General features: G+C 49.6%; 2 protein-coding genes across 2 annotated transcripts; both read left to right on the top strand.

The window, feature by feature from the left end:
- Positions 1-2371: 2371 nt before the first annotated feature.
- Positions 2372-13213, top strand: LOC307089920 (uncharacterized protein; the record flags this gene model as incomplete). The annotated part of the gene is made up of 5 exons (XM_079756404.1): positions 2372-2703; positions 3039-3593; positions 5622-5688; positions 8463-8614; positions 12356-13213. Exons 2-5 carry the CDS (start codon positions 3090-3092, stop codon positions 13211-13213), a joined length of 1581 nt encoding a protein of 526 aa, XP_079612530.1. The 5' UTR covers positions 2372-2703; positions 3039-3089.
- Positions 13144-22268, top strand: cUnh10orf90 (chromosome Un C10orf90 homolog). Its single transcript, XM_079756405.1, has 7 exons — positions 13144-13431; positions 15306-15458; positions 15859-15959; positions 17055-17247; positions 19786-19849; positions 20538-20640; positions 21709-22268. The coding sequence occupies exons 1-7, from the start codon at positions 13257-13259 to the stop codon at positions 21745-21747; spliced, it is 828 nt and encodes a 275-aa protein (XP_079612531.1). The 5' UTR covers positions 13144-13256; the 3' UTR covers positions 21748-22268.
- Positions 22269-22370: the final 102 nt, after the last annotated feature.

The following is a 22370-nucleotide window of genomic DNA, read 5'->3' as shown; positions in this document are numbered from 1 at the left end:
CCCATGGATTCATACAAATTTGTATGAATCCATGGGCTTGGACATCCACAGCTGAACACTCTAGTGGTTTGAGTACGTTTGATCATTCATGACGAACCAGTTTGATTGGATTTATTTACACAACTTGTTATAATTTGCATGATGATCTCGGTTTATGATTATTGATACCAACCAGCCTAATGATTTTGTTGGTTTAATATTAGGCTTCTTATGTGATGAGGAAGATAAATAGTAGCTCGCCACTCTTATCATTAATTCAAACATTGGACAATATGTAAATGTTGTGCGCTAATGTGATTGCACATTATGTGAAGTAACGTCTTGGACAGCCTCTCCCACTGGCCCTATGAACCAATGTTGTGTTCTTCGACACAATCTTGAAAAGAGAATAAACAATTTAATTCTAAGCATTGGAAGTTGTGTTATAAAGGGAGTCTCGAGGCTCAAATTAAAGAATGATGAAGTTCAAGTATTACAATTATATTTAATCATTTCAAAGGGGAAATAATGCTGTTTGGCCAGCAGAGGGCGTTAACACTCTCCTTTATGTGCCCGTAGGCACATAAAGGAAAGAAATAGGCTTATCATCAAAAGATTTATGTTCTATTTTATTTATTATTATTATTATTATTATTATTATTATTATTATTATTATTATTATTGATATTATTAATAATATGATTACTATTATTATCATTATTATAATCATTATTATTAGAAATATTCAAGTCAATAATTAGCATTAGTCATATTCATATATTAAAAGTAAAATATTGACACTGAGCGTTTAAAATAGGAACTGCAGATCAAACGCCCCCATCCCCCGTTTGATTCCAAACTGGCAACCGGGATTAATCTGAGAATGGTGGATCATAACACACCAAAATAAAACAAAACAAAATACTCAGACCGGAACGCACATTTCAGAAGAGTACATACAGGCTAGGTAGCATTGTTCTTAGAGGATTTAGCATCCTTAATCTCTGATGACATTTCATGGTAATAGGATTAAGTATGGCCAATTTGTTACATATAGTACCTTTAATATTAGCCGTAGGAGCCTTCAGCATGAGTAAACATTAGTCAGTCCCTCCAGAAAAATGCGGCGTTTTTTTGTGATTGTTGCGGCCATAAATCCTTGATTATGCGGCACGTTTTCTTAAAAAATGCGATTAAATATGCGGCATATATGCAATTTTATGCGATAAAATTGCGGGAACTTGCAAAAATTGCGGGGATTTTCGAAAAAATGCAGCTTTTCAATGACGTTCACGTCGCGTAATTACGTCACTTCGTAACGTTCCCATGGCAACAGGGGGAAATGGCCGCTCTTGTGTGGAGTGAACGCAACATTTTTTAACTTTCTGCTAAGATATATGTGACTTTTATATAGACTCTTCTCATATTTTGGAAGGTTACCAGCCAACCCGCTCTACCCCCATTCTACCTCCCGCTTTATCTCCGTTTTATTCGTTTTCCGCCCCGCTCACCAAACATGCGAGCGAGGGCTTGTCTCTAGACGTGCAGCTCTGGAAGTCCCGCCCTCCCGCCCTGTGTGCCGTCTCCAGGACGTCACGGGGCCTGTGTCAAGTGTCTTGACACGTTGGAGCCCACAGTCAGGGGCCTTCCTCCCCAGTCCTCAGGCTGTGACGCAGCGATCACATGGCCTGGAACCGCTCAGAGACAGAGAGGTCTCGTCAGCCGCTCACCACGAGATCACAGGGCCACACAAACAACACACACAACACTGAGCGGAGATTTAGAGAGAGGTTCTATTAAAGGAGTCACAAGCAGTTCATTACAGTGTACATCTATCGGCTGGGTTAAGTTATGTTCTATTGTTTGTGGGGGGAGGGTGAAAATGGATGTGCTCGAATAAATGTTGCTCGTTTGTGTGTGTGTGTGTATGTGTGTGTGTTTTTGCCTTTGTTCATACACATGTTGATGTGTGTGTGTATAAATGTATGTGTGTGTGTGCACATGCGTGCGTGTTTGTGTGTGTGTGTGTGTACACATACGTGCGTGTGTGTGTGTCTCACACCATCTGCCATTTAGAACAGCGTGACTTTAACTATTTTGTTTACAACATCGGAGGAATGTGTTTCGGAGATTGTCCGGGATAAATCAAAGCGATAACTTTATTTAACCAAACATCAGCACTTTCTTTCTTCTCCTGGTCGCCAGACTCTGGTGCTCTGATTTCTGTATTCCTCTCGGTTCCTCCCTCCTCCTCTCTCCTCCTCCTCGTGCCCTCCTCTCCTCCTCCGTCTCCCTCTCTCGTTGTGTATTGGACTGTGTGTCGGCCCTCTGTTCTGCGGCTGTTGTCAGCCCTGTCGTCCCCTCACATGGCTCCACAGCTGACTAGGGACAGTGTCTGTCGAAGAGGCTGGTCTAGCCTCTCACGCCCAGAGAGAAAGACACAGGCTCGTCCTGAAACCAGCAGGACTCACCAGTAAGGAGAGATTGTTTCCGGTCGACATCCAATCCAGAAGTCTTGATTATTCTTGGGCAGCTTTTTTTTCGGTTGAACTCGAGAAGTTCAGCCCCCGCTTTAAGGTGGAAGGTTGGTCCAGGCTGTGGTGTTTATAGGATTCGCAGCAAGAGCACGCTGGAAGGAGGAGAATCGTTTCCATCCTGACAGGATTATTTGACTTTCATGTGCTGAGGGCTGTTGGAAGGCATCCTGCGAGCTGGCCGTGCGAGGTAAGTTTGTCACCTGGAGAGAGGGGGAGGGAGAGAAGGAGAGAGAGCGAGAGAGAGGGAGAGGGAGGGAAAGAGAGAGAGAGAGGGAGAGAAGGAGAGAGGGAGGGGGGGAAGGAGAGAGGGAGAGAAGGAGAGAGGGAGAGAAGGAGAGAAAGGGAGAGAAGGAGAGAGAGGGAGAGGGTGAGAAGGAGAGAGAGGGGGGGAGAGGGAGAGAGAGACAGAAAGAGAGAGAAGGAGAGAGAGACAAAGAGAGGGAGAGAGAGAGAGAGAAAGAGAGAGAGACAGCGAGAGAGAGAGAGACCTCCAGTGTGCGGTTCCTTTATCCCCCCCTGCAGTCCGAAACCTGAGGCCGAGCTGAGCCGAGCGCAGGCCGGGCCCCCGGGGAGATGACCCTACGCGGGACAGCTGTCCCCCTGCGCAGGTCCCCCAGCTGGCGGCGCTCAGGCGATGACTCCCACTGGGAGAGCCTGCTGCCTGGGAGGGAGGCCCCGCCCGGCCCCGCCCGGCCCCAGAGCGTCTCGTCGGAGCGCGGCCCCGCCGACCACTGGCTCCGGGAGCCGGAGAGGACCCAGAGAGGACCCCCCCGAGACCCCAACCAGGACCACCGCGGCCCCCCGGGGCCCCCCTACGGCCGGACCCCCAGCGTGGGCTCCGGGTCCCGGGGGGGCAGCCAGGAGTCGCCGCTGGGCCCGGACGGCTGGGCCCCTGGGGAGCGGAGAGGGGGCCACGAGAGGGCCCGCATGGTGCAGGGGCCCGTCCCGGGGCAGGCGAGGGTCAGCACCATGGCCCCCGTGAGGGTCGGCTGGCTGCCGGTGCAGAGGAGGGTATCCGGGATCGGGGACCCCCCCCAGGGCCAGACCCCCGGGGCGGAGAACCAGCCCAGCGCTCAGGTTAGACGAGTGGTTCTCAAACCTTTTACACCGCGCACCACGCAGAAAATATTTGTGTCCCCAAGTACCACCGTTATGACAGACGTTATAAAATATAACAACACACAGTACACGCACATCTCGTGCAGGAGCCACATTTATCCTCAACAATAATACGTTGTTCATTGTTAGCTGTTGTCAGCTGTACGAGGTGGTAGCACTAGGACAGAGACACGGAAACACGTGCACATGCACACGCAGCAAGTGGGAACATGATCCCACGGTAAATGTGTTTCCATTCGCACTAGTATTTTGATAGTAGCCGATTGTTTTTAATCGAACGTTTTTTTTTCTTCTAATTCCTCTGCGTAATAGCGCATCGCGTAGCACCAGCGGTACGTGTGCCGTAGTTTGAGAACCACTGGGTAAGACCAATGGTTGAAGCTCATATTGGAGGATGTGGAGATTAAAGACGTTTTACCTTCAAGGTGGTCTGCGTGTGTGTTGGGGAACCCCTCCGTCAGGGCTGCATTCCAATACTAATCCAACCGGGCTGCAAAGACTTTCTTTCTACCCTCAAGGTAGAAAGTGACTTCAAGGTAAAATGTTCCTTCAAGGTAATCTATAACTTCAAGGTAGAAACACCTTCAAGGTTAATATGTAATATACCTTCAAGGGACAGAGCATAAATCAGATTTGGAACACAGAGAAACAACCTCAGTAGTCAATGAAACTCATTCGCAGTCCGGTTGGATTTGTATTGGAATGCTGCCCCGATGGAGACGTTCCCGACCCCCACAACACAACCCCCAACATATGCAGACGGGTGCTACCTCGCTGGGTTGACACATTTTCCAAGAGGATATTCGTTGGTACTCACTGGAAAGTTTTGTTTTGAGATGAGTTATATTAACGATAGTCTGAATAGAATATATATTGTTTTCCCTATATTATATTCTGTTATTGTAATAGTTGAACTTTCCAAAGCAACTTGTGAATATTTGATGAGCAGGTAACATCATATCTTGAATAAGTTCTGGGTCGCTTTACTGCTCGGTAAAAACATTGTTTTTTAAGATTAGATAGGTTATTATCCGTCACGTTAAACCAACACTATGTAACTTTTCTACTGCAGCTATTTACTCCATTATAAATATCTGTAGTAGAAGGTTTGTCAAGAATGAAATGTGCCCCTCTATGAGGCGATCCTTCCAGGGTATCTTCCCTCCATCCCTCCCACGAACAAACAATTTGCCTGGCTGGAAGAGAAACGCCGGTTTCCATGGTAAATAATGGGATAATTGACGTCATTACGAAGCGACCAAAACGAACTGCCCTCTCCCACTAAAACTACTAGAGAGATAAATTAGGTTAAATGCGAGTTCGACATAGTTTCCTCACTGTATGAACCAGACCTTTGGACTGCCTCACCTGCGACTGGGGGAGAGGGTGACAGACGCACCAGAGACCTAACGGTACAGAGGGTCGTTAATGGGCTCCTTACCCGGGAGAGCCTGACGGTAGAGAGGGCCATTAGTATGGGGCTTCGTACCCGGGAGGCGGCGGCTCGCCCCGGCGTCCTCTGAAAAGCGCTTACTCTGCGGGAAAGAGCATTCCCCCAAAAGGTTTACGACCCATTTCGAGCTGCGCCAGCCATGATCGAGCCCTCGCTGCGCCCTGAGTGGAACATTCAGAGGGAGATTATACCCAACGCGCTAATAAAAGGAGTTGGAAATTGATAGATTTATGGGGAATATTGTGGATTTTCGACGCGCCGTACACAGTTGTAGTTCACTGACTTCTTTAAACTGGCGTATTCTCTCGTTTATTGTGTGTGTGTGTGTGTGTGCGTGTGCGTGTGCGTGCGTGTGTGTGGTATAGGAACATTTCAGAATTTCAATATCATGGAACTTGAACTGAGGCTGAAACACATTCTAGCTTTTAGGTTTTATTCAAAAATGTGGTCAGGGCATCGGTTTTCAGTGAATAAAATAACCTGTTCAGTCGTTTTCCTTTCCTTTCCTTCACAATTGTCGTTTTCTCTCCCAGATGAAAATGAAACAACCAATTACACCGATTCTCCAGACGTCTCCTTCCAACGGTTTCAGACACCATGGTGAGTTCTGATCTGCACCCTGAATACCCACAGGACAGAGAGTTAATCAAACTATTATTAATCCCCCCAAGACAAAACACGCCAAGACGTCAGCCAGGCCAGGCTTATCTCTAGTTCACCTCTGGCTTTGGCAGGAAATGGTCCCATCACAGTTAATACTCAAAACCAGATTCTCTTTTCACAAACGCCTCTTAAGAGGCACACTGTGATGTTCAAATGTTTCAACCAATAACATTTGATGCATATACAATAATGATTTCTTCTCTCCATGAAAGAGGTATTGTATGTATATCCCATCCGATGTGTGTCTATGTCAAGTGGCGACTGAGATTGTTTTGTTGTTGTTGTAGGCAAAGTGATTTTTGTTCTTTAACACAGTGTGTGTCTTAATGGCTGCCATACTGGGGGCTTAGCCTGAGCTAGCCTTAAGCTTAGGCTTAGGCTAAGCCGGGCTAAGCTTAGCTGGGCGCACATCAATGACTGTCTGATTGCGGTCGGTCGATACAGCAGACGGCTGGAATTTAGAGGGTGGCCAGAAGCGACTCTAGAAAATGTAGTTAAAATACGAGGGCAGGGAGGCTAATGTGCTGGATAATCTAGCGGCCAGGGGGATTGACACCTAGCAGCTGAAAGGTTCTGGGTTTGAACCCCAAAGCCCTCTTGTGATTATTTAAATTTATTTATTCTCCGCCTTTTTAGACCACTCGATATTAAAGCTTAAGTTAGTACCTCATTGGACCACACATTCGTAGTGCTAGCACCGGTTCTGTCTAGTTTCCGCTTCTAGTCATACTGGTCGACACAACACCATATAGAGGTTTATGGGTCGGAGATAAGTCAGACCCTGTGGGCGTGGCTTCTTTCCCATTCCGCCCACACCACTACACACTTAAGATGTACCTGGGTCCGAGAGATGCTTCGTGAACCATCTCCAGACCTCTGTTTACCTCGTGTCTCTGAATGAACCACAGGTTGAACCTTTAGCACTCTGCACTCCGAGCGGGTTCTGAATCTACCCAGCTAGCAGCAAAAGGACTCGGGCGGTCATGCTGGTGTTGGTTTTAATACGGGGATGTCGTTTATCGTTTGACTCGTTTGGACAATAGTTCATATTGAGAAAGGAGAGGAGGGAGAAGAAGAAATGGGAGCAAATGAAGAAAAGGAAAACAAAATATTGCGATGGTGTTTCGACCAATACGTGAAAAGTAAACAAGTTTCAAATGAGCTTATGATATGAATTTCTAGCAATCCTTTCCCCCCCCCCAGTCGATTAATAATAAATCAGTCGCTAGTCAATCAGACACGCACTATAAATATTCATGTTTTGGACGCACTTCACAGTGAATGATAGCATGCTGCCACTGCGCTGCCGCTCAGCCAGACGGCCAGAGACGCGGGTCCAAGTGTCTCTCTGAAGGGGTCCTAATGTAGGCTGGGGGAGCCGGGGTCTGGCTGAATCCAGACCCCCTTCCACAGGCCACCATCAGCTCACTGAGAGGGGACGTGATGACGATGAAAAGAGGGTGATATGGTACTTCACATCATGCATTGTTGACGTGATGTCAGATGGGAGAGTGTAAGGTACACATGATTAACTAAGAATACTTTACGATTTGCAGGAGGAAGTGTAGATCTGACGGTAGCAAAAGACAAGAGTGCATATCAAAAAAGGGGCGCTAAAGAGAAAATACTGTAGTGTTAAAGTAACTTCTTTATGTAGTCCTCCTTGTTTTGCTGTTTAACTGCCGTCTCAAAGGGCTTCACATCCCAGACTCTGACACCTTTCAATGGTAGGTAAAAACTGAACACTGATTGGTCACTCCAAGGGTTGACAAAGCGGCAATAGATGACAATGTGGGACGAATAATAGCAAAATAACTGAACAACAAGTGAGGCATTGGATTCCTGATAACCTGATTCAGCATTGAGCAGAATCCCAAGGCTGCGTCCCCTTATTTAAACTCTCAGCATCCAGCCCACCTGGTTCAGGGAGTGTGCAGCTGTGTGTGCGGCTGTGTGTGCGGCTGTGTGTGCGGCTGTGTGTGCGGTTGTGTGTTTGTATGCAGAGCCAGTGCAGCCGGTGAGTGAACGGCTCACTTAACCCAGGGCCCATGGGTCAGGCATTCGTCTTGATGTGAGCTCAGTGCGGGCTGAGCGACGGCGACCGGCCAGCGGGACCAGAGGAGCAGCCCGGGAGTAATGGGTAGTGAAGCGACGGTACTCGGCCAGAAGAGGCATCCACAGTGTGCAAGTCCAGGAGGGTCACAGTGAGGGATCGAAGAGAGGAGGGAAAGGAGGCTGGTTGATACAGGAGCAGACAGTCCTGGGCAAGGAGCCTCTGACCACAGACACAGACGAGCCAGACAGGTGGGAGAGGGACGCCCCAACAACCAGAAAACACAAAACCTCGACCGGCTGCGAGTGGCACAGCCGTTCATCTCCATGACAGCCCCACATGGCGACGTAGCTACAAACATCTTCTGTTATGACAGTGGGATCAGGGGCCGGTGGGTGGGGGGGGGGGGGGGGGGCTCGAACGCTCACCCCGTGGCAGGAGCCTGTCACCACGGTAACAGAGGCTTGGGGGGCAAAAGGCCGGCCTCCAAGTCGTTGGGAGCTCGGAGGACGAGAGTACCTGTACCGGGCGCTCCGCTGTCCCAACACGGCCTGTAGACAATGTCAACAAACGACACGGGCCACAGGGAGGTGTGTGTGTGTGTGTGTGTGTGTGTGTGCATTGACAGTGAATGTGTTTGTTGTTCCTTGACACACAGAAGGGGAGGCGGGGTCCTACGCTCTGCGGGCGGGGACCAGGTGCTCACCTGAGACCAGGTGCTCACCTGAGACCAGGTGCTCACCTGAGAGGACGGAGTGGAGCACGTCTGAGTGGAGCACGTCTACCGTCGCCGCCCCCCCGCTCCAACAGGTAACACACAGATCCTCAACTCACCTCACCACTGTACAGCGCGGGGTGTTTTAATGGTTGTTTCCCAGTTTGGATGGAGAACCGGGAGCAGGGTGGGTGGTGTTCTCCCCCCTAACCCCCGCCATTTCACCTCCTTCCCTCTCCTAACACCCCTTGCCAACTGCATCCGTCCGTTGACGGATCTCATTGGCTTTGCATGGGGCGATCCCGCAATGCATTGTGGGTCCGTCCGTTCCGTCGGCTCTGTCTCTTGCGTTCAGATGAGTTGAGAAAATATAAACTTTTCAGGCTGCGACGGATCCTTCAGCCAATCAGATCGTGGCTCCGTCAGCAAATACCAAGCTGCGTAGCACCCCTATCAGGCACTTATTGTATGTTGTACGTCCTGGCACTTAAAATTAGCATGGTGTAGCATCTTATCCTAGCTGTCTCTGTTGTAGACAGGGAATGGGTTAACCTAGCGATGGTTAGTGCTTGGCACCTTGTTCTATCAACATCCTGTCTGTCTGTCTGTCTGTCTGTCTTTAATGGGCGAGGCTGCTAGAGGTGTCTGTAACGTGTGTGTCGGTTCCATTTTTCCTAAGACCTTGGGCGGTATGTAAACAGGGTGGGTGGCTAGGTGGAGTAGGGCTACGGCCTGTTGACACTGCCCACCACACCGGGTGGTGTAAAACATTGCACCAACCGGGGGGTGGTGTGACAACAACATCGCCAGAACTTATAAACTCAGTGAGAGTAACTTAATCAAAAAGTGGAAACTCTCTGGGCATGAACACATTTAAAAGTAATATCATACATTTAATGAAATGCATTAAAAAAGGAATTGGTCCACAGAAATATCAGTATCACCCACACTAACCTCTATGAGAGTGTCTCGATTCAAAAGTTAATATTTTCAGTGCATCAACATATTTTAAAGTCACATCCAAATATATTAAATGAAACGCATTTGCAAAAAGGTATTCACAGATCACTAGCCCTAAACTCTGAGAAAACCTTTTTATTCTCCATGCATTTACCGAAAATATAAGATAATTATTAAATGTTCAAAAATATAAACATAACATTTGTTTGAACAGTTTTTGTAAAGAAGTCCAACCCAAAAATGAACCATAGATAAGATTTCTCCTGAAGTCTGGTTTTAGAAAGAGACAGAGAGGCTGCTGTGTCAGATGAGACCTATTTCCTGGGGCTCTGTGGTTCAGAGCTGCCCAGTGTTTGTAGTGGGGCTGATCTGTCAGCCTGCTGCCTCAGCCCGGACTCAGAACACAGGCAGAGCCCGTCACATGATGGGTGTCTCGGGCTACGAGGAGCTCCGACTGCAGAGAGGCTGTCAGCTGGAGCCAGAACAAGAAAGGGATTCACAAAGTTACACAACTCGTTTTAAAATGTCCAAGCCATGGGGAGGGGGTTCGAAGAGGAATTCGAACAGAAATAGGAAAACAAACTATAAGCCAATATTTGAGAGTCATTAATATTTAAGCCATGAGAAATATGAAGTGGTCTTTTAAAGAAAGATGTACTGTCAATGTTCTTCCTGAGTTGACAATCTGTCAAAATTCCTTTTTTAAATGTATTTTGTTATTGTATTGATCAAAGAGATTATTTATAGACTCATACATATTCTCCCCAAATCTTCATTCCTCAAAAAAACGACACAAACAGTCAGTCAGTCAAGGGCTAATCAGAGATCAAGCATGTGCAGTATCCATTCATGGTAGTTAGTAACTGTAAGAAGTACAGGTCATACATTCTGCAGTACATTCATGGTAGTTAGTAACTCTAAGAAGTACAGGTCATACATTCTGCAGTACATTCATGGTAGTTAGTAACTCTAAGAAGTACAGGTCATACGTTCTGCAGTACATTCATGGTAGTTATTTACTCGAAGATAAAACAGTTCATACATTCTGCAGTACATCTCTGAAATATAATGTAATTACTCAAAGTATATGATGTAATCATCCGACCTAGCAGATCATTCAAACAAAACATCCTGGTGATAGAGATCCAGGTTCTCTATACAATATAATATAAAGTAAGTTAGTAAGATGTTTTTATATTGCAGCTTTCCAGAGCAAACGTCCGAGAGCCCAATACAATGGGACAACTTTATTTCCCACACAAAGCAGAAGACTGCATTTCTCTTCACTTGGCATTTACATTACCGCAGTACATAACATATGTACACAGCTCCGACAGACACTAAAAACACTAAAACATTACGAAGCAGCCACTCCGGTTCCGCCAGTCTTCGACAAGCATACAGGATCTCCTGTCAGAGCTTAAAACTACAAATCCATTTTAGAACGTGACCACTTCAAGTTGTGAACACATGGTCACTGCCAAGACCTGTCCAGTTCCAAGTCCTCTGGAGTTGAAGCAATGTTAAAACGCCAAAGGGAATCACCGCCTTCAGAGGCCAGTGTGAGCGGGACAGCGCGTAGGACGAGTCGTCTTTCATGCTCAAGCGTTCCCACTGATACACCCTGGCATTGTTTACCCGTCTCTTGACTGACTTCAGGCTCCTTGGCACTCTGTGGGTGTGTGTCTGTGTTTGTTCGTTGGTGTGCGTGTGTGTTGGTGTGTGTGTGTGTGTGTGTGTTGTGCGTTTGTATGTGTGTGTTAGCGTGTGCGTGTATGTGTGTTGGTGCGTGTGTTCGTTGTGTGTGTGTTTGTGTGCGTTTGTGCGTTTGTGTGTGTGTGTTGGTGGGTTTGTATGTGTTTGTGTGTTGGTGCATGTGTGTGTGTTGGTGTGTGTTGTGCGTTGGTGTGTGTGTGTGCGTTTATGTGTGTGTGTGTGCGTTCGTGCGTGTGAGTGTGTGTGTTGGTGGGTTTGTATGTGTTTGTGTGTTGGTGTGTGTGTGTCGCTGTGTGCGTTGGTGCGTGTGTTTGTTTGGTGCCGGACACTGGTATTGTATTGCTATTGTGAGGGATGATTCGCCCCCGGTCGTGCCGGGCTGTGTGTTACTGCAGTTCAGGGACTCTGCTCAGCGCTCTGGGTCTTCTGCTCAGCGCTCTGGGTCTTCTGCTCAGCGCTCTGGGTCTTCTGCTCAGCGCTCTGGGTCTTCTGCTCAGCGCTCTGGGTCTTCTGCTCAGCGCTCTGGGTCTTCTGCTCAGCGCTCTGGGTCTTCTGCTCCAGGGCTGTCCTCAGTCCTCTGACTAAGGGCCAAGCGGCCGGGCCCTGGAGAGAGAGAGCGAACAGCAGAGCTATTGTCGCGGCGCTGCGTTGGGGAGGCGTCACGTCGTGTCACTTCGCAGTCGTGTCGAATGTGGGTCAGGCTGCGACACCTCCTCCGCTGCACCACCGCGCACAGAGCGGGCTGTTGTTTGTTACACAAACTGTGTGTGTGTGTGTTGTGTGTGTGTGTGTGTGTGTGTGTGTGTGTGTGTGTGTGTGTGTGTGTGCATGCGTATGTGTGTGTGCTTTTCCGACTCTCAACTGTGTGTGTGTGTGTGTGTGTGTGTGTGTGTTGGTTCCTCATGACTCATGAACCTACCAAAGCAGCCGTTTCCAGTCCCTTACAGCAGACCTCCTCTCTAACCTCCTCTCCTCTCCTCTCCTCTCCTCTCCTCTACTCTCCTCTCTCCTCTCCTCTCCTCTCCTCTCCTCTCTGACCTCCTCTCCTCTCTCCTCTCCTCCCTCCTCTCCTCTCTGACCTCCTCTCCTCTCTCCTCTCCTCTCTGACCTCCTCTCCTCTCCTCTCCTCTCCTCTCTGACCTCCTCTCTGACCTCCCCAGGTGTCCAGTAAGATCAGTGTTGCCACCAAGGGCCGCGGGCCCCTCACCTGGCAGAGCCTAAGGCGGGGCTGGGGCTTCAGTAAGATCTCGGCGCTGAGCGGAGGATCCAAGGTCTCGCCCAGACCGCCCACCGCCGAGGTCCAGACCCCGCCACCACCATCGTCGGAGGGGCGGGGGCTGCAGCCTCCTCTCTACAGGACCGGCAGCGCCCAGCCGGCCGGGTCCTCCGCCAGGGACGGCGTCTCGAGACCGTCGCCACGGGAGACGGCCTCCGTCGCCACGACGACCACCACCACGACCCTGGTCCCGCGCGACAAGGTCAGCTTCTCCTCCATCACCATCTGCTCCAAGAAGGTCACCATGACGACCAATCTGCCCCCTGACAACAACATCCACAGGGCCGCCCCCCCCTCCCACCCGGGACAGCGGCCCCCCGGGGCCCCCGACTCCGTCACCCTGCGGAGGAAGGCCACCGTCGTCAAGGTGACGGAGCAGAGGATGACCTCCGCCTCCTCCCTGTCCGCCGCCGCCACGCCGGCCCACCGGAGGAAAGCCACGGTCATCAAGGTGACGGAGCGCCGGGAGAGCTACAGTGCGGCCGTCGCCCCCGGCAACCGGCCGCCGCACTACCGACACAGCTACACGGAGGGGGTCTGCACGGAGGACGGGGTGTGGCGCCAGGGGCCCCGGGGGCCCCTTCACCGCTCCACGCTCAGCCTGGTGCTGAGCAGCGGGGGGGGGGAGCCCCGCCCCTCGCTGCCCCCCCCCCCCCGCCCAGGGCCCGACCGGCGGGAGGGCCCTGGGCGGGTCGCGGCCCCGGCCGTCGAGTTGCCACGGCAACGTGTTGGGACGCACTGAGGCTGCACATGTTGCCGTGGCGACCAAGCCCTGCCTGGCCAGGATGCTGAGCTGGGGGACCCTCCTCCCCCAGGAGGCCAGGAGCGTCCCCCCCCAGCCCGGCGGGGGTGGAGGTGTCCTCAGCTCGACGGGGGTCCCGGAGCCAAATGGACACGGGAAAGAGGGTGCGGTTCACGTCGCGTCGCGCAGGGCGTCGCTGACACTCCTCAAAGCCCCAGGTAGCTTTGGTACACACTCTGGTACACACTCTGGTACACACTCTGGTACACACACTCTGGTACACACACTCTGGTACACACTCTGGTACACACACTCTGGTACACACTCTGGTACACACTCTGGTACACACTCTGGTACACACACTCTGGTACACACTCTGGTACACACTCTGGTACACACACTCTGGTACACACTCTGGTACACACTCTGGTACACACACTCTGGTACACACTCTGGTACACACTCTGGTACACACACTCTGGTACACACACTCTGGTACAAACTGAGGTACACACACTGGTACACGCACAGTTTACACACAGTCTGTTACACACTCTCTCTACACACACTCTGTTACACACACTCTGCTACACACACTCTGCTACACACACTCTGCTCCACACAAGATGGCAGGCTGTATCTCCAGGATTTCTGGAGGCGGAGAAAGATGTCTAAATATGCCTCAGTATCCCTTTTTAAAATTGTTGTGTGTGGGCTGTGTCCTCCCCTTCGGTCCTCCGTTGTGTGTTTGTATTTGTGTGTTGGTGTGCGTGTGTGTTTGTGTGTTGGTGTGTGTGAGCATGGCTGGCGTCCAGCGAGTGGCGTCATTGAAACGCACGGCGCGTATCTGTCAACAACATCAGCTCTGAGAGAGGGGGCTCTCTCTCTCTCTCTCTCTCTCTCTCTCTCATGCTCTACCTCACTCTATTTCTCTCCCTCCCATACCTTCTCTCTCTCCCTCTTTCTCTCTGTATCTTGCCCTCTCTCTCTCTCTTTCTTATTCTCATCATTCTCTCTCTCTTCCCCGTTTCTACCTTCTCTTATGTTTCCCACGCATTGTTCTGCATACAGAGTCTATTCTGAGGATCTCTTCACAGGGGAACCGGGCCGCTGCGCACACTGAAGCATTGTGTGGGTTTCTGTGTGCGTGTGTGTGTGTGCCGGGAGATTGTGTGTTTCTGTGTGTGAGTGATTGTGTATGTATGCCGGGAGGGATTATGATTTACCTGTGTGAATGTGTTCGAGAGAGAGAGTGTGTGTGTGTGTGTGTGTCAATCGGGAGGAAGGGAGTGTGTATCTGTGTGTGTGAGTGATTGTGTGTGAGTGATTGTGAGAGAGAGAGAGAGAGAGAGAGAGAGAGAGAGAGAGAGAGAGAGAGAGAGAGAGAGAGAGAGAGAGAGAGAGAGAGAGAGAGAGAGAGAGAGAGAGAGAGAGAGAGAGAGAGAGAGAGAGAGAGAGAGAGAGAGAGAGAGAGAGATTTACTTGTGTGTGTGTGTGGGCAGGCTCTCGTTTTCTATAATTACATAAAATCGTTCTGTCTGGTTCTAAAAGCATCTTCTGTGGCTGGCTCTGTCAGAAAGTCCGGAAGGCGAATTGACTCCATGGAGGAGTCGGCATGGAACAGGTTATTCTTTCCCCTGCACCCTTATTACCCAGCCTGCTGTGAAATTCATAATTAGTATTTAATCACATTCATCAAGAGTATCATCTATTAATTACCCAAAGCCCGGGGCCGCATCATTTCAATTTAACGTTTAAGAACGTCTTCCCACAGACAAGGTGGCCCATTAAGAAAATCTATTTCTCCTCGGTCTCCGCCGTCTCAAGGTCAGGAATTAAACAGGGCCTGGGGCTGCGCTCTGGAATGAAGGAAACTTACGAGGAATGCCCCGTGATTCAAAAAAACATAGCCGTAAAGAAATCCTCATCTTCGAGGGGAACACGCTCTGTAAAGGTTTTGAGAAAAGACAGTGAAAAAGTAATGTGGGGCCGAAACGACCGTTTTAAGACCGATGGCGTCGGGCAGAACCAAGCTAGCATCTCGTTTGTGGGAACTGTAGGGCACTCAGAGCGGCACTCTGCTCCCTTTCAGGCGCCGGCTCGACGCGGTCCGCCCAGGACATCCTGGCCCTCAACGCGGCAGCAATCATCGCCAATATTAAACTCCAGAGACAGCTGAAGAACCCTGAAGATGGCCGCCCGGCGAAGGATGCAGCCGCCTCCTCTCCCCGCCAGGGAAATGAAGGTTGGAATGACTTCTCGGCCCGCCCGTGGGCGTAATTGTTTTGCTTTTCCCTTGTTGGAAATATTGTTTGTGTATAAAGAGAGGATCTCTCTCTCTCTCTCTCTCTCTCTCTCTCTCTCTCTCTCTCTCTCTCTCTCTCTCTCTCTCTCTCTCTCTCTCTCTCTCTCTCTCTCTCTCTCTCTCTCTCTCTCTCTCTCTCTCTCTCTCTCTCTCTCTCTCTCTCTCTCCATTGAAATGTCACAGGTTTGTTTAAAGAGCCAACGCAGTAATCGATGTCGTATTGATATTCGAGTCGCTCGCTAAATGAATTATGTTGCATCTCACACGGAGCTTGGTATGGATCGCACACCCGACAGCTGGGAAAAACAACATGACCTTTGTTGTTTCGCTGTCTTTGCAGACGGAGTCGTTGGAAGAGCGGAGAAATCGACCCCGGGTCAGAAGCTGGTGGGACACGCGTCTCCAGACCCCCAACAACCCGACCACAGCCCCTCGCTGAAGGTACGGTCCGACCCCCAAGGTGGGGGGGGTTAGGGTGTGAGGAGGGCTATACGATGGGGGGGTTAGGTTGTTATGGGGGCCGGTCATTAAACGCAGTATTAAAGCAGTGGTTTGTGTTGGGACATGTAATCTTCTGTCTTGTGATGATGTGTTTCGATAAAGTCCGTGGGATGGCGTAATCCGATTCTTCAGCAGAAATGCTAAAGATCGATGGATATATAGATAGGTGGAGGGATAGATAGATAGATGGAGGGATAGATAGAGGGATAGATGGATGGATAGATGGATAGATAGATGGATAGGTACTTCATTCATCCCTTTGGCGAAATTAGGGAATCCAGTAGCTCATGAAGTCAATCAATAGACAGAATAATTGACAAAAAGAAAAATGGACAAACAGTAAAAGTCAATCAAATAAGTCAATAAAAAGTGAGCAATATTAAACATAATTGAATTTGCATGTGAGCCAGGGGTAGATCTACATAAATTAATACATAAAAGCTTTGGTTTGGTATGGGGTTCTGCTTAGCACTGGGCGACCGCGCCGGTCCAGTGTTCCCAGTTGTCCCACTGGTTCCAGTGTTCCCCGTACTCCAAGTACTCCCCGTGTTCCCAGTGTTCCCAGTGGTCCAAGTGCTCCCAGTGCTCCCAGTTGTTCCACTGGTCCCAGTGTTCCCAGTGCTCCCAGTACTCCCCGTGTTCCCAGTGCTCCCAGTGTTCCCAGTGGTACCACTGCTCCCAGTGTTCCCAGTACTCCCAGTGCTCCCAGTGCTCCCAGTGTTCCCAGTACTCCCAGTGCTCCCAGTGCTCCCAGTGTTCCCAGTACTCCCAGTGTTCCCAGTGCTCCCAGTGTTCCCAGTGCTCCCAGTGTTCCCAGTGCTCCTACTGGTCCCAGTTGTCCCACTGGTCCCAGTGTTCCCACTGGTCCCAGTTGTCCCAGTGTTCCCAGTGCTCCCAGTGTTCCCAGTACTCCCAGTGTTCCCAGTGCTCCCAGTGTTCCCAGTGCTCCCAGTGTTCCCAGTGCTCCCAGTGTTCCCAGTGCTCCCAGTTTTCCCAGTGCTCCCAGTGTTCCCAGTACTCTGGTTGTGTTCACAGGAGGCCCTGGAGCGCTCCCGGCCCGGGTTCATCGCCCGCTCCCAGGACCGGGTCGAGACCCTGCGGCGCCGGACGCAGGAGAGGCGGAGGAGGCTGGGGGCCCGCCCCCCTGGCCCAGCGGGGGCCCCGTGGGGGGGGGCCCCATCGGGGCCGACCAGGAGCCGTCCGCCCCCCCTGGACGCCTCGCTGAGCGGTACGCTACCGGCCTCTCCGCTGTGTCCTCGCTGTCACAATACCTGTGTGTGTGTCTGTGTGTGCGTGCGTCTGTGTGTGCGTGTGTGTGTCTTTAACTGCGTGGTGGCGGGAACGAGGTGTGACCTCCTCGCTGTCCCGTTACCACACACCTTGTTGGCACGACAACAAGAGCCGGGGAAGACGGGAACACGGACACAACTCGTTCCCGCCACCAGCTGCCATGGCGACGTGCCACGCATTTCAAGACCCGTGTCTTTCCCGTCTCCCCCTGTAGGCACACGCACACACACACACACACACACACACACTCACACTCACACTCACACAGGCACGGCCCGGCACACACACGCATGCAGGCACATACGCACACACAAACGTGCTCAGACACACACACAGGCACACGCAGCCGAGCAAAGACAAACACACACACAGGGGCAGCAATCGTCAACACACAAACAAACATGCAAACAAACTAAAAGGCGGACACAAGACAAAACGGAGGAGAAGACGGGGGAGAGAGACAAAGGGGGGGGGGGTGAGGATAAGACGCCGCTTGGCACGCTGACGATAACAGTGGCAGGGCGGCCGGGACAGGACGGGACGCTCACCACTTCATTCAATCATGGCCTGGGGGGGGGGGGGGGGGCAGATAGGAGCTGGAGAGAGCAGGGTCTGGAGAGTAAACAACCCAGAGAACGTCCCCCTTCGTTGGGAAGTGTTGCGTCACCTGTAATAGGATGGATGGATAGACGAGAGGCTGACCATCGCTCGGCTATGAGTGTTCGGTAAAGGCTCAGTGAACTGCCTGAGACTCTGCGTGCAACCCCTTCGATTGAAGACCGCTCCCGCCTTATTCCTGACCAATCAGGGCATCTTATCTAACAGATTACACTCAAGCAATAGATTTCGAATCGGAGTTCCAGCGTCTTTAAAGGTCTCGTTGATGGTGCCTTGCTGGTTTGGAGCTGGTTACCATGGTTCCCGTAGGTGTTTGTACATTAGCCACCAGTAAGCCAATCTCTGGTTCATCTCCTCCAGTCAACAGAGGCAGGGCGAACTAGGCCCGTCTGGTGAGCCCACACAGCCACTGAACACTGGGGGGTTGGCGGGGGAGCACTGCACCCCACTGCACAACGAGTGGTGATCTGTGAAGCACGCGATGCCTTTCCCTGCACTCTGTCCCTCTGCCCTGTTGTAATAATTTATACCAAGTCGTTAAAGACGGTAATAGATGCAAAAGGGGATTTCACGGCTGAGTCGTTTTCAGTCAAATCCCCGTGAAGAGATGCTTTTACCTCTGTGACCTCTGAGGACGTTGGTGAGGAAGATAACGATGAGGAGGATGGGGGCCAAGAGGACTACATCATATGCATATTGCTGTTTAACATATCATTTTTATAATTTTGTCATTTTAAAATGTTGTAATTTTTTTCCACAATATGTGCTCACTATGCTCACTGTGGCTGCAGCCGTTTCCTTGAGATACCACAGCTAATTCCTGCCCTCTAGGGGCTGAAGCTGAAACAGCATTGAACACAAGTACAGTCTGCAGTCAGCTTTATGTGATGTTTGGGCAAACAGAGGTTATTACCGATCGTTAGAGCTAAATCATTATGTTAAAGAAAACAGACGGAATCAAACCGTCCAAATGAGTCCTGGAAGCACCTTAGATGGATAGCTTTATAGATACCTTCATGCAAAACCATTAGAAACAAGCACAACATACGAAAATGTCGGTCAGGCATGGGTAATGTGTGGTGAGGGTGTTCCAATCCGAGGCAAAAGGCTCTGGGTTTGATTCCTGATGTCTACAGCTGACCTGTAGGTATCCCTGAGAAACACTGACACCCTCTCCCCTCTACACCTGCTTCCAAACACCACGCATCTGAATTCCCTGTTGGACTCCATTTGTATTTATTTCCACAGACCCTTATCACATCTAGAACAACTCAAAGGGCTGTGATTTAACTTCTAAAAGCGTCCTCTAAATAGGACTGAAAATGCAAATAGCAGGCTAATAAATAAACTAACACTGATAGCGATAGCTGATTGGCCCGGAGCCGCTGGTGGAGAGGTTGAGTTGAGGTTGAGTTTCCCAGGTCGCTGAACGTACACACCTGACACACTCTGCTTGATTAGAGGGCTGAGCTGTCAATCACTCAGGGCCCGGGGAACCCGGTGACTCAACGGCTCTTCAGACTCTCAGCTCAGCATAGTGTGTGTGTGTGTGTGTGTGTTTGTATGTGTGTGTGTGTATGACTGCGCGTGTGTGTGTGCGTCTGCGCGTGTGTGTGCATGTGTGTCTATATGTCTGCGTGTGTGGGCATGTGTGTCTATATGTCTGTTCGCGTGTTTGTGTGTGTGTGTGTGTGGTTGTGTGTGTGTGTGTGTGTGTGTGTGTGTGTGTGTGTGTACGTCTGCGCGTGTGTGTGCATGTGTGTCTATATGTCTGCGTGTGTGTGTGTGTGTCTCTGTACGTGTGTGTCTGTATGTCTGCGTGTGTGTGTGTATGTGTGTGTGTGTGTGTGCCTCCCAGATAACCTCTCCAGACGGAGAGACGGAGCCGTAACAGTGAGGGAGGAGGAGCCTAGGAGCATGCAGTGAGTCCGCTTCCATCCATCTCTCCCTGGCAGGATGTCAAAAACACACTTCCTGTCCCCCGTATCTTCCCCCCCCATTCGTCTCCGATGTGTCGAATCCTGTAGCGATATGCACAGACTGTCAACCAGGATCGAGTCTCTCTCTCTCTCTCTCTCTCTCTCTCTCTTTCTCTCTTCCCCCCCCCCCCTTCCTCAGTCCTCGTCGTTCCTTCAGACAGGAGACACATTTTAACCCCTGAATGATTCTGTATTCCTCTCTTGCTGTGACTGTTTTCAGTGTGAACTGAACTGAATCTCATGGAGCAACGAAGCCAATTATCTCTGTGTACACAACTCCAACAAATCGACTCTGTCGGCACACACACTGACACACACACTATTTATCCCTTTGCTGTGGCAGATCCTCTTGTCAATATAGACAATATTGTGAAAGGTCATGGGGTCAAACCATTACGGCCCTTCTCCCATAGCTCTGACCTAAAGATCTATTTCAGGGTCATTTAGATACGGCCTTCGATTACTGTATAAAATACATTTATATTTCATATAGATTAGAGCTTAATCGCTTGCAATACCTCCTAGGTAGCATTCTCCATATTGAAACTCTTCTCCATATAAATAACCGTATTTTGGCAGACACTTCCTCTGTCTATCCGTGTCCGGTAACGAGCGGTTTGTTTACGGTCAGCAGCCCTCCCTCCGGGCCGTCTGCGGGGGAAAGGAGCAGGAAGGAGGTCGCCAAGAGGGAGGCGTGCCTGGCCAACCGGCGGCGAGTCGAGCTCTTCAAGAAGGTAATATCCCCGCCGGGTTCACCGACGCCGCCGCGAGACGGGGGAGTGTGAGCGGGAAGACGGATAATTGGACGGAGCGATCAATCCAGGCGGGGGTTTTATGCGAAACGGATTCCGGTTCCCTTCACTCGATCGGTTCCGAGGAGTCAATCAGTCGCTGGATTGATGGGTGCAGATATTTGTTCCCGGCTTGACTCCGATTTAAATCCCTTCCTTCATCAATCAGTCTATTTATTGATTATGGTTAGTTAGTGATGACTTGTGGTGGCGAAATAGCAAATCATGGAAACTGTTATGGAGGAGATGTGAGGGTTTGCTTTAAGTGAGTGCAGAGCAGAAGGCATCCAACCAATTAATGAACACCTTTTCCTCGATTAATTTATGACACAGGGTATGCTATTCTAAAAACAAATAATATAAAATGAGCCACTATCGACATGGGGCCGAGGGCATATGATATATGACATAGGCCTAGTTTTCTGTTTATATGACATTTTAAAAAATTATATTAAGAGTTGGTCAAATAATTAGCCTTAGTCATGAGCCGGATATCAAGCTCAACGGTACTATGCTGAGCTTATTATTTATTATTGCGAGAACTTAATATCGAATTGTTCAATGATAAATATCATGTACAACCAGAGATCTCTGACATTTGACCCCAGGCGTTGGTAACGGCTCAATAATCCAACAGGTTATCGTTGCTCTAACGCAAACTCCATATCCAGCTTGTTCCTTGATATGTTATATTTAACTCAAAATGCAAATGAGCATCATCCTACGTTCAGTTTTTTCTATAATTGAGCCACATGGTGCGAACTACAGAACATCTTGTTTAACTACCTGTGTTTAACTTATCTTTACCGTCACGCAACCTTTAGTGTTTTATTACTCTAATAATTGTTCTACTGTGTTGAGTCATTATTTGTTTAATTCTGATGTTGTTATACAACCACTCACAATGCCAGCATTTTGTGTGTGTGTGTGTGTGTGTGTGTGTGTGTGTGAGAGATGTTCCCCTGAATGACTTCTGAACGATGTCTGACTCCTCTACCTCTCCTTCTACAGAGGCTGTTGCATCACATCCTCCAGAGAGACCACCTCTGATCAGAGCGGATGGAGGATGGATCGTCTCCCCCCCCCCCCCCCACACACTACCCCACCTCCAGAGAAAGAGACGGAGCGAACCAAAGATTGAAAATCAACCAAATTACCTAGTGTTACCATGTTGCTGTATATCACACTTTACTCACAAGTATCCATTTTGTGGAATCAAAATGGAAAAATTGAATTTTTTTAATGAAGACTGAATGAATACATGTTTAGTATTATCTTTGGGTTACATGCAGAACTGTCTGGCTTTGTTTTAGTCTTTGGCAACACACTGGCTGTGCAGTGAGTGTATTCATTTTGCTTACCAAACAGTGCATTTGTCGAACACCAGAAGACAGCTCTGAATTTTAAGGACGACTTTCTGAGAGGACAGCCAGAAGTAGAACGGTGTTATGAATGCTTAAGAGAGGATTTTGATATTGGGGATTGTGTGATATTGTCTATGCACTCTTGAAATGTTATATATTGTTTGATATAATATCGTGTTGATACAAATATTGCCGAGCTATTGTGTAATTGAGGACATTTTTATTAGCAATTGAATAAAGCAATAGAAAGAGGAAGTAAATACATTGTTTAATGGCATGACTACAGGGTCTCCTCTCATTTGGTGGAGG

The sequence above is a fragment of the Pollachius pollachius genome, assembly GCF_949987615.1.
Source record: "Pollachius pollachius genome assembly, chromosome: 19".
In the NCBI taxonomy this organism is placed as follows: Eukaryota; Metazoa; Chordata; class Actinopteri; order Gadiformes; family Gadidae; genus Pollachius; species Pollachius pollachius.
Note: the sequence above shows the minus strand (reverse complement) of the source record. Positions and strands in the feature narration are given on the sequence as shown.

Coding starts and splice junctions, on each gene's coding strand:
- cUnh10orf90 (XM_079756405.1), top strand. CDS start 13,257: ATGCTGAGCTGGGGGACCCTCCTCCCCCAGGAGGCCAGGAGCGTCCCC. Junction 15,459..15,858: donor TCCCCGCCAGGGAAATGAAG/GTTGGAATGACT, acceptor CTGTCTTTGCAG/ACGGAGTCGTTGGAAGAGCG. Junction 17,248..19,785: donor CCTGGACGCCTCGCTGAGCG/GTACGCTACCGG, acceptor TGTGCCTCCCAG/ATAACCTCTCCAGACGGAGA.